The 12,604-nt window shown below is 45.1% G+C and overlaps 1 protein-coding gene across 1 annotated transcript; it reads left to right on the forward strand.

Annotated features, from left to right (window-relative positions):
- Positions 1-2,735: 2,735 nt before the first annotated feature.
- Positions 2,736-5,890, forward strand: DUSP1 (dual specificity phosphatase 1). Its single transcript, XM_077825085.1, has 4 exons — positions 2,736-3,496; positions 3,676-3,824; positions 4,048-4,267; positions 4,821-5,890. Exons 1-4 carry the CDS (start codon positions 3,127-3,129, stop codon positions 5,189-5,191), a joined length of 1,110 nt encoding a protein of 369 aa, XP_077681211.1. The 5' UTR covers positions 2,736-3,126; the 3' UTR covers positions 5,192-5,890.
- Positions 5,891-12,604: the final 6,714 nt, after the last annotated feature.

A 12,604-nucleotide genomic window follows, 5' to 3' on the forward strand; every position in this document is an offset into this window, starting at 1 on the left:
TAGAGTGACCCATTAACACCTCTGCAGATACAGGACAAAAAGAGGGGGTTAGTGGGTTACAGATTGTTGTAACAAGCCATAAATCCACTGTCTCTGTTCAGTCCATGATTTTTAGTGTCTAGCAGAGTAATGAAATTAAGCTCCCAGGCTTGACTTTTGAAAGTGTTGTGCAGGTTTCCTTTGGGGATGAGGTCTGATAGGTCAGATATTTTGTGAAAAATGTTCACCCACAGGTGATGTGGTGTTTTTGTCTTTTTTAATTTTCCTGTGTGAGTTTATTCAAGAGTGTAGTGCTTGTCTAGTTTCACCCACATACATTATTTCAGTGTGCCACATTAAACTACTGCTGCATTCCACCCTCCTCCTAGCCGGCATGATTCCTGTGTATATACTTGTATATGCACTAAGTAGGAGTTCTGCCAAGACAATAAACTCTAAATAAGGGCCTCAGCTCTTTGCCTGTCCTTTCTTGACTGCTTTTTTTTTTTGGTATGAAAAGGTTATTAATTAATTATTATTAATTATCACTATTTTTATTCCCCTAAAAGAGATTTGTGGAGGCCTGGTCAGTAAAAGTTTGATTGGAGCATTGTAAAGGCTGAGGGTTATGAATAATAACCTTGCTAATGGCAGCATCTTATGCAGCACATCCAACAGACTATGTGACCTATTCTAACTGGCCACTCTAGTGTGAGCAGAATATTTCACTGATCATGCTGCATGGGCATTAATGATTCACTGGAAACGATGTGTTGTAAACTGCCTCCACGGTTCTAGTAAGTGAGTAGCTGATGGGGGGCTGGAACATCAAGCACTGGAACATACGAATCCTTCACTCACAATCTGTCTCTAAGTCATGGTGTTATTATAATAGCAATAATAAATAAATAGAAATGAAAAAGTGCAGCCCTGTGTTTATTTTTAAGGGGGGAAAAACAGATTTTCTTTGAGTCTGCAGCTTTGGCAGAGGAGTCACGGTTTGGCAGAATGGATGCAATTGCACAATCAGTTAATCAGTTTCAGACTGGCGATTAGTCAGTATATCCCCAGTTATCTGAGGAGAAAATTCTGGATGGCTCTGGGGCACTTGATCAGATACAGATCAGCAGGGAACTAGTTGGAGAGGGTCTAGAAGGTTGCGGGGCACTTTGTTGTTTATGGACTATCAGGGACTTACTGAGAAACTTCTGGAACATTCTGAGGCAGTTGGCCAGTAATAGTTTGTCAGGAGCCCGGGGAGAAAGTTCTGGAAAGTCCCAGAAAAAATGTGGCAGTCTGGGAGTTAGAAAGTCTGACTGGGAGTCCAAAGCAGTTTGAGGAAATGAGAACAGTGAAAAGTTTGTGTTGAAAGGAGCAGCTGGAGAAGAGGAATGGTAAGAGAGTACTGCTGCGTGGTGAGGGAAGGAACAAGGCCGAGAAGAGAAAAGCAGTTGTACGGGGGCAAGACTGGGAGAGAAGCAGGAGTCACAACAAGTGGGCAATAGGGAAAAGGTAAGGTAGAGAGACATGGGGAGCCCATCGGGAGGGACAGAGAAAACACAGAGCAAGGGAAAAAGCAGGCTGAGAGACTGCTTTAGAAGCCAGGCACCCAGGAAGGGGAAGCGAAAGTAACTGTGATTGGAAGCCCTGAGTAAGAAATACCCCAGTGGGTTGATGGAAGCTGATCACCCACAGGGAGAAATAACTTTTGGGAAGCCTTGCTACATTTGTGAAGGGGAAAAAATCAGAGACTGAACAGCTCTACTGCCAGTTATTTGGTAGCCCTGATTTCAGTGGGAATTTTGAGTACGCAAAGAATGCAGTCCCAGGCCTAGAGTTTATATTGCTTTTTCTTCCATACAAAACAAACTAGGGAATATTCCCCTATACATAGACAAACACACAAGTCTTTTAGGTATCTCAAATATACATTTAAAAGATGTCTATGCCTATTCTGTCCACCCTGTGATGCTTTTCTCAGTACCCCTTTCACATACCAGACCTATGAGGTAATGTGAAACAGTAACTGTCAATAGGGGTGTGTGTGTAAGTGTAAAGAGAAATAATATGAAGAGTCTGTGCCTGCAGTCCCATTCCTAATCTATAAGGGAACATGGACACGAACTAATATTGTTTTGAAGACAAGAGGAACCACTGCCACTTGTGCTTGAAAAGAACCTCACTTAGCTTCTTAGCAGTGTGGGGTCTATGACCTGGATGGGAGTGCTCTAATTCCACCCAGCAGAGGGCAGTAAGAGAGCTATACATCCTAGTCATGTCATCGCACTAGGCATGGGGTGAGTGTGTGGGAATTCTTACATGCCAAACAGATAAGAGACTGGGGCACAGTACATACTCTGAAGGGAGAGTGTACATGTTCTTCAGCTTCCCGGTGTACATTGTGTGCCTTTTCATAATGCCGGGAGGCCTGGTCGTTTCTGCCCGCAGCGCTGGGGAGCGTAGGGTTGCATCAGTTGATTTCCTGCCTGATCGGGTGGAAGGTTTGTATGTGTGTATGTGTTTTGCATTGAAGCGACTGCAAGAGTGCCGATGACGCGAGTACTCCTGGGCAGGGAGTGTCTGCTCAACACCCCTGCAAGTGACGTCTTCCTGAAGCAGTCATGTGATCCAGTCTCATTCACAAGAAAAAGGAGGCGGGGCGGCGGCAAGCTGACTATATAAGGACACGCGCAGGGTTGCAGCGAGCAAGGAAAGTGCTAAAGCCGAGGAAGGGGCGCAAGGAGCTGCTAGTGAAGGGAGGCTCCCGCAGCAAACAGCAACCTCAAATCAAGTCAGGGGCGCTACCCCCTCGGACCCAGACTCTGCCTTTGCGATACAGAGGGGGCGGCTGGAGTTAAAACAAGGAGTTTACAAGAAGCGCCGGCTGATTTTTTTTTTTTTTTAAGAAACTCTAATAGCAGAAACCAAGGAACCCCTGAGAAGAAACAAAGGAGGCGGGAGAGGAAACAGCCCCCAGGCACAGACAAAGGGGACTCGCCTTCTCCCATCCGAACGAGCACTTTGAGCTTGCCAGAGACCAACAACCTACCCCCCCGCTCTCTCCCCGCCGGAGTCCTGCATTTGGGGGCCCGACCAGCCGTTCCGAGCTCTCCTCCCCCCCGCTCCTCTCACCCCGTGCTCCGAGCTATGGTCAACATGCAAGTGTGCGCCCTGGATTGCGAGACGCTGCGGGGGCTCCTGCAGGACCGAGCTGCCCAGTGCCTGGTGCTGGACTGCCGCTCCTTCTTCTCCTTCAACTCCGCGCACATCCTGGGCTCCTCCAACGTTCGCTTCAGCACCATCGTCAAGCGGCGGGCCAAGGGGGCCATGGGGCTGGAGCACATCCTCCCCAACGAGGAGCTGCGGGGCCGCCTGCTCAGCGGGGGATACCAAGCCGTGGTGCTGCTGGACGAGCGCAGCTCGGACCTGGAGCTGCCCAAGCGGGACAGCACCATCATGCTGGCCGTGAACACCCTCTGCAGGGAGGCCAGGGATACCCGCATCTGCTTCCTCAAGGGTGAGTCCCGGGAGGGCTCAGGGCACGGGTGGCATCAGTGGTGAGCCTGGGAAGAGGGAGATGCTGGCTGGCACAATGTGGCCTGTGTGTTTTCAGGGGGGCGCGGAGAATTTATGCTTCACCCATGCTAATAAGACCTTTCGCTCTTTTTTTTTTTTTTTTTTCCCTTGCCATTCCAGGAGGGTATGAAGCCTTCTCTTCTGCCTGCGCTGAGCTGTGTACCAAGCCAGCTGCGCCCACCGGCCTGACCCTGCCTCTGAGTGCCAACAGCATGCCCAGCAGTGCGGATTCTGGCTGCAGCTCTTGTGGCACCCCACTCTATGACCAGGTCAGTAGGAAACAGGCAACGAAATAAGGGATCATTTGAATTGACGATAGCCCTGGAGGCTGAGTATCTCCAGAGGTGATGCCCAGATGCAGATACATTTAATGCTAAAACCGGGTAAAGAGAGCAAACATCTGCTTGCCTGCATGTAACAAAAGAAGAGGGGGCTATTTTAAATCACAGAGTGCAATTAACTGATCCTCTTCCTTTGCCTCTTCTCTTTTAGGGTGGGCCAGTGGAAATCCTACCATTTCTCTACTTGGGCAGTGCCTATCATGCCTCCAGAAAGGACATGCTGGATGCTTTGGGGATCACAGCCTTAATCAACGTCTCGGCAAACTGCCCCAACCATTTTGAGGGGCATTACCAGTACAAAAGCATCCCCGTGGAGGACAACCACAAGGCTGACATCAGCTCCTGGTTTAACGAAGCCATTGACTTCATAGGTAAATAAGTACTCTCTGCAGCCTGTGCTTCCAAAGAATCAGTTTGCATTATCCTTGAGGCAGAAATCTCAGTAGAAAACTCTAGCCTGGTTTAATTTTAAAATACATGGGAAACTGTTTCCTCAGTCATTAAAGTAACATGAAATAAATGTATAGCTATTTTATTAGGGTCTGTACTTCCTACGATGCTGTATTGCTAAATGCTGAGAAGATCCTTAACTTTATAAAGCTGTCTGAAATATTGACTCTCATAACAGAAAGCAGTCAGTAAACTTAGTCTGGTATTCCACCAATAGGTTTTTATTTTTTAAATAGAGATGACTGTTTCAAACAAGTATCAGTGGCTGAAGGAAACTATTTGTATCCTTGGAATTAGAATTTACTATAGGTTTCCCTCAGGACAAGAGTCTCCTTTGTGTGTGAAGTGCAATGCACAGCTAGAGTGTTATGGAAAGAACAAATTAAAAAAATTGTGAAATACCAGCTTGTGTTTCTGTAGCATTGCAGCAACCTGACCCATGTGTTAACCATGTCATTTAATTGATTATTTCAGATTCTGTTAAAAATGATGGCGGAAGGGTATTTGTGCACTGCCAGGCTGGCATCTCCCGCTCAGCGACTATCTGCCTTGCTTATCTCATGAGGACCAACCGAGTCAAACTAGACGAGGCCTTTGAGTTTGTGAAGCAGAGGAGAAGCATCATCTCTCCAAATTTCAGCTTCATGGGGCAGCTACTTCAGTTTGAGTCTCAAGTCCTAGCCCCTAACTGCTCAGCAGAGGCTGGAAGCCCTGCCATGTCTGTATTGGACAGAGGAACATCAACCACCACTGTCTTTAACTTCCCCGTCTCTATCCCTGTACACCCTTCATCCAGTGCTTTAAGCTATCTACAGAGTCCCATCACCACTTCTCCGAGCTGCTGAAGGGTAGATGAAAATTTATTCAGAACACAAAAACTTGACTCTTGTCTAAAAAGTGCAATAACCCTGGGGACAGTGTCTTCAATCATTTTAGTTCACGTGGGGTTCCATTCATCCCAGAACAAGCACATTGTCACAAGCACAGAGGGGCTGATTTGACTCCAGAGAGCTAGTTCGTTCCTAAGTTTGTTGGCATATTTTTTGACCGATATCTGGATGTCTACAAAGGAGACAAAGAACACAGAACATTTCTTTCTTCTCCTGAGTTATTTCTCCTTTGTCAGTTCTAAAAGATTAGTCCTTGTTAAGTAGCATACCTATCGGTATTACCATGTCTGGACATTCTAAGCAACAGTGACACTGTCCCCTTTTATATGAAAGTCCTGTTATTTATTTATTTTTATGTAGACGCATTGTTCTTGCCTTCACAAGTCTGAAGTTTCATTTCTAGAGAAACCAAATACCTCAGTATTTTTTGGGTACTGTAATCCTGTAAATACATCTTAAACTGTTCACATTTCCTAAGCACTGACGTGAAAGCACCAGTTGAGTGCTTTTTTTTTTAGTTGCGCAAGGTTGTATGTTTGCTGATTTATTTATGATGTGAAATAATATATTTCTTCTTATGAAAGAAGACATGGTTTTGTTACATGATTATGACTTTTTATACAAACAGAATAAATTATGACATTTCTATTGAAATCTGGATGTATAAAGTCTTATGTTTTCAGGATGTCTGCCAAAACCTCACCTAGGCTGTCTTCCAGCTAAGGCTGCACAGGAGAAAAGTCTTGAGTTCAAGTCCTTCTGCTTAACTTTGTGATCACAAGGAAATCACTCAACCCCCTGGTGTCTCAGTCAACCCACCTGGAAAAATGGGTTTGTGAAGGGTAGGGACCTCACTGAAAACTAGATTCTGCATCTGAGCTAAACTCGACATGAGTATGTAAATGATCAATAAACTTGTGGTTCAAACAGTAGCATAATAGCAACACTCTGTCCCCTGCTTTAATAAATCATATTATAAACACTCCAGGCCACCTTCTCAGCAGTGTGAAGTGGTGTTAGCTGCATTGATATCAGGGCTATGCCAATTTACATCAGCTGAGAAACTGGTAGATGACTAGCAGTCACCCTACTGTGAAACAAAATAGATCCCTTCTTTGAGGACCTTCCTTATTACTTATTTACTCTTAACACATTAAAGGTGAAGTCTAAAATCTGGCCCACCACTAACAATTGGCCCATATTTGTAAAGCTTCCGTTAAGGAGCCTAGTGACTTTCTTTGCCACCCTGAATGTTTCTCTTTCCAGCCCAGAATATTTCTATTACCCCAAATGAAGTGCCTGCCCTCTTGTGCCATGCACAGTACACAAATCTGGGCATATCTACAACAGGAGATAGTTTAAACTGTGTAGAGAGCACATATTTTATTTCTCACACACTAGTTCAAATTTTGCTCTCTTCCTGCAGTTTTGCACAAGAATGTCTCTGTTGACTCCAGGGGAGTTACTCTGCATTTATATTGATGTAACAGAGGAGAAGCTATTTCATTATGTGCTGTAACAGAGACAGGAAATTTAGCCAATGAATAGTTATGCCACCTTGAAGGTAAGACCTACAAGAACCTATAACATCCAATGAAACAGTATCAACAAGGAGTCCGGTGGCACCTTAAAGACTAACAGATGCAGTTGAAGAAGTGGGGTTTTTACCCACGAAAGCTTATGCTCAAATGAATCTGTTAGTCTTTAAGGTGCCACCAGACTCCTTGTAGTTTTTGTGGATACAGACTAACACGGCTACCCCCCTGATAAATGCAGTAGTATGAGATTAGTTGTGCACAGCCCTGTGGGTGGTGTAGCATCAGGCTATCCCACTGGGAGTTGTGGGAGAGATTGTATGCTCAGGATTGCAGTTGCTGTGCCACCCAGGTACTTCCCTCTGAGCCAAGGTAATGCTGCAGGTAGAGGGTGGGTATGGGTATTTCCCCACCTGCTTCCCTCTATATTTAGAGTAATTAATCGCACTCACAATGCTAGCCTTGTGCTCAGAAGAGTTCCAGAGCTGCAACTGTGGCTGGCTTCTTGCACCAACTGGACATGATCAGGTACTGTATCTTTAAAATCCAGAGGATCTAATTCTTCTTCTGAATATTATGCAGCCTCATCGAAGATGGGTTTGCACAGATGCAGATAAAAGTAGAATTTGACCCTGTCTCTTTACTTGAAACTAAGGCACTTATAATTAAAGTAGACTCTCAAGTCCAAGGTTATGCGTGAGCTCTTACTGAGTATATAATAGCTGCTGTTTGCCCACACAACCAGTGCTGAGCCAGACACCACATACTTCATTGCTTTGTAAAGCCCTGTGAGATAACTGAAGTGTTAATGTAAATCCATTCTATGTAAAATCCCGTTCTGTTCTCTTGGGAGGAGGTACCCTTAAAAGTTAAGATGATTGCACAACTAGGTCTGAAATTCTCCCAGATGAAATATTCCACAGACGCTGCTCTGCCTTCAGGAGTATATGTTAGCAATCAGTGAGCCACAACCTGACCCCAAGGGACAAAAACAAATGGAACAGCAATAGGGAAGTAAACAAACATCCCTATTCACTGACAACTGAAGCGAGAACCCTTTCCCCCTCCTGCCCACAACTGATTGCATACATTAGCCTCCTACTGGAATTGAATTATCCTCCCACAGAGCCTCTCCCACTCCCCAAATCCCGGAATGCTACCCACCCCCTTTCCTTGTTCCATGGAAATGAACTTGGAAGGTTTTATTGTTCCATGGAATTACACCCACCACCACATTCCCTGAAAAATGAGTAAGGCTATTTCTGAATACGTGAGCCTCGTTACACCTGCAGTGATCAGAGGAACAAGCGTTCATCTTCAAAGCAAAGCTTATTCAGTGGAAAAATACAACCTTGACTGTGGTGCAACTGACAAAAACAAAAAAGAGATCCTGCCCATTAATCACAGTTCAAACAGAATTCTGCTCCCCATCAGCGGTGGAGGTTTGTTTATATGTTTCTGGGAACAATAAAACTCATTACCTGGCAGCTGGTTGTTTTTACAACCTAAACAGGCACCTGACAGAGGGGCACAAAAAGAGCTGCTTCAGCACAAATCACGTTTCTGAAAAACAAGCCAATTCAACCTGGTTAAAACTTTCTCTGCTAGGCAAAAAATACATTTCTAGTTCTAAAGGGTTGCAATGTATGCTCATAATCTTAATCACAGTTATTACAGTAGTGCCTAGGGACCAACCAAGATTTGGTCCCCATTGTGCTAGGTGCTGTACAAACACAGAGTGGAAGACAGGCTCTGCCCCAAAGAAGGGGAAGTCCAAATAGATGAAGACCTGGGGATATAACATACAAGCAGAGAGATCACTGTGAGAATGACAAACATCATATTAGTGTCACAAATTTGGGAGCAGATGGTGAGGTTTAGATGGAGAGGATTAGCTACTCAGAAAGACAAGCGAAGGGATAAGGGTGAAGGGGACAGAGCATTGCAAAGAGGTAGGTGAGGAAGTTATCAGGAGTAGGTGTCGAATGCAGGTGAGTGAAGAGACTATGAAAGGGGGGTGGGAGAGGACAGGAGGGGGCTGGAGCAAACAGCCAGTTATGAGGGCAGAGAAAGATAAGTTGCAACTATAGAGAGTGTAATTAATTATGCTCAGTGTTTTATTTGCAGGAGAGGAAGTCAGGGTAATTCAGCCTAACTAAACTTCATTTTGCCAGCTCTAAATGCTCAGGGGATGATTTTGCCCTTCTGCTCCACTATATATGTTCTGCCTGCTGTGAATTATCATTTGCTCAGTATACCATGACATACTATTTAGCATGGCTCATAGCTTTGAGACCCACCCTCCACTGATTCTCACAATCACAATCTATGGATTGCATACTGAGAGGTGTTTCCGGGCCGCTCAGCATAAGACCCTATATTTTGTATCAGGCCTTTAATCCCCTAGTGAGTGAGGCACAAAAATGGTGTGTATAACTTTAAGATTATATAAGTTTGTCATTACACAGTTGCCTATGTCCCCATGGAAACAGACTCCTAGGAGTTTCCCTTTTGTGAGAAAGGCAGTAACATCACTTCCTGTTGCTGACAAATCAATTTGTCCTGAAGTGATAAAAAGGCATGTTTAGCGTTTACAGCAGCCGGTTCCAGGCTTTGTTGGTTGCCAAGCAGAACCACAAACGCACATACATGCTGAACGCTGGCCATTTTGTCTACTTTTGAGGGGGACCCCATCAGATAGATGTGAACATATTTAAGGACCTGAAAAAGCACAGCACAGAAAAAAGCAGGCAGCCATTCAATCACAAAATGCACACACCCAAAAGGCAACATATAACACAAGCACATAGCACCTTACAAACACAAAACACACAACCAACATACACAGCACACATAATGAACATATAACAACATACACACCGTGCCAGATCAGATGCAGCTGCGGTAATGCCCATGTCCAAAGCTTCTGTCTTCCTTCTATAATCAGCACTTTTAAAGGGAGCTATGTGAATTAGTTCAGTGACTGTACAACTTAATGACAGGTTTCAGAGTAGCAGCCGTGTTAGTCTGTATTCGCAAAAAGAAAAGGAGGACTTGTGGCACCTTAGAGACTAACAAATTTATTAGAGCATAAGCTTTCGTGAGCTACAGCTCACTTCATCGGATGCAACTTCATCCGATGAAGTGAACTGTAGCTCACAAAAGCTTATGCTCAAATAAATTTGTTAGTCTCTAAGGTGCCACAAGTCCTCCTGTTCTTTTTGTACAACATAAGTAGTTCTTGGTATTAGCCCAGCAGAGACCAGGTTACATTAGGCCATCAGGTACTTGTTGGAAAGGGACATTACATGATTATGATCACACATGAGGCATCCAGCTCAACTAGTTAGCGCCTGTTTTTTCTTCTGTCTGGCTTCCATACCACAGGTAGGAAAGAGGCAGGTTTTATCTCCAGTGGTTTGAAAATCATTTTCAAACTGAGTTTAAACACAGTTCCAAATAAACCACTTTCTAGCATAGTTTGACTGGTTATTGTGAATGAAGCACTACTCTATAAGAACCATGTTCTAGGCTGGGCTGTGTCCTACTGTGTTAAAAACTGACATTTAAACACAGTTTCTTTCAGTCCCATCTGCACTATGACAACTGCCCCGATGGATGACTTGGTTAAAGCACAGTTGTCATGGATAAAACACAGTTTGGGTTTACAGCATAGATGGGACTAAACTCAGTTTTGCGTGTTCCCAAACTGTGCTGAAATCTGTAGTTGTATTCAGGCTAGGAGTATGGTTAAAATTCAGTTCACTCCCATCTACAATACAAGACCAAGCTGTGTTGGGCAGCAACCTTTGTAACCAGCCCTCCCTCCACTGCCGCGGTAGTTATTACAGTATAGAAGGGTCAGTGAGTGTGGAGAGTGGGGCAGGGCAAGAGGCGAGGTTAGGCTTCAGGACACAGGTAGCCAGGCCAGGTGGTTCTCTCTAGTTCAAGTCAGGAATATAAAAGGCCGAGAGACTTTGTGAAACAAGAGGGAGGGACACACAGTCCTGAAAACAGAAACAACTAGAGATCAGGCAGCTCAGGGAGGAGCTCAAGCTTGAATTTCATAGGCCAGATGCTCAGCTGGTGTAAATTGACAGTATGACTTCAATAGATGCCAATTTACATCTGCTGAGGACTTGGCTCTATGCTTGTGAGTACAGCTCTGCTTCAGGCCTTTGTTACTTGAAATTAAGGGGTGAGTTTTCAGATAATTTTATATATGAACAGCAGAGTTACCCTGTCTGGAGTCCCACTATGGGTGGGACAAGAGAGGGTGAAGGATACTTTTCTTTTTAGGCTAAATGCATGAGAGTTACTAACCCTTGATTATATAGAAGGTAGTTCTAGGGCCAGGTCCTACTGGCACACTCTGAACGGATAGCTTTAGTGCTTTACACAGTCAAGAATGACTTTGTCATTCTAAAACCACTAACTGGAAACAAAGCAATGAAAGAGTTTTTACTTTATTTCATTTTATAGCATGGAGAAAACCTGCCCTGCCACTTCCAAAGAACATGTTCTGTAGATCAAGAGAGGATTTCCATTTCCAGGGCTGTCCAGCTGGCAAATTTAGGGGACAGAGGTATAAGTATTCAAGGGAGGTTAATGAGCCCCTTGTTCACCCAGGAATACTTCCTCCACCTCTGTGCCCCATTTTGAGTGAGCCTAAGGAGAACCATAGATGCTTACCCAGTCTCTCTCTGCTCTAGGTATGAGAGGCTGAGGTTAATCTTAGGTCCCTCTGAGGATTGCTGAGTTGGCTCTTTTCTGACGGGGTTTTCCTGAATGGATCTCTCAAGCCCTTAGATTTGCATGCACTTCCTGGTAGACACTGAAATGAGTAGTGCTGGGCTTCCCCTATCTTGACACTGCTAAGATGCAAAAGAGTGAGTGGGAGGTGAAGCTAGTGACAGCCCATAGGTACATTACAGCTCCTGCTGATGTCACTTGTCCAGAGGAATTGGCGATGAATAGCTTGTGCCACTCAGTGGTGACACCCCCAGCCAAGGCATTCCTGTGGGAATCCTGTCCAGTGCTCCTCAGCTACAACATCCCCTAGTTTCTGGGATCCAGAGTCTCAAGAGTGTAGGATGTATATCAGTATAAGAATGAGGAGACCCTCAAGGATCCAGTGGGGGGCATGGAGAGGATTTTCAAGGATCTTACAGGGCTGTAGAAAGGATCCTCGGTGATCCATTAGGGAAATGGAGAGGATTATATAGTGATAAAGGAGGGATCTTCAGGAATCCAATAGGCTTATAAAAGGGATCCTGACCTCAGGGATCCATTAGGGAGCTACTCTTCCTCCTAGACCTCTTGGATGGGCTCTTCTATTCTTTCCATTCCTGAATCCTTGATCTTACTCCCAACCAAGACAGCTGAGCATAGCCCACCCCAGTAGGTAGCTAGCCACTAGCAGATATGCTGAGCTGTCACCTGATGCTCCACCTGACTGTTATGCCTGGGCCTCTGTCACCTTCTATGGATCCTGGCTTAACTAGGCCCCTGTTTGGCAAACCAGTCTGGGCTGTGTGAGTAGCACTTTCATCAGTCAACTTATTTCCAATGCCCTATCAGACAGGGCCTAGCAGAAGGCCATAGAGAAGGGTACTTTCCCCACAGGATGATGATTACACATTAGGGCAGGGGTTCTCAAACTTCATTGCATCCTGACCCCCTTCACACAACAAAAATTACCACACAACCCCAGGAGTGGGGACCAAAGCCTGAGCCCGCCCGAGCCCGTTGCCCCAGGCGGGGGAAGGGGGGGTTCAAAGTTGAACCCCAAGGGCTTCAGCCCTAGCCAGAGGGCCTATAATCTGAGCCCCAT

Source organism: Eretmochelys imbricata, chromosome 8 (assembly GCF_965152235.1).
Source record: "Eretmochelys imbricata isolate rEreImb1 chromosome 8, rEreImb1.hap1, whole genome shotgun sequence".
In the NCBI taxonomy this organism is placed as follows: domain Eukaryota; kingdom Metazoa; phylum Chordata; order Testudines; family Cheloniidae; genus Eretmochelys; species Eretmochelys imbricata.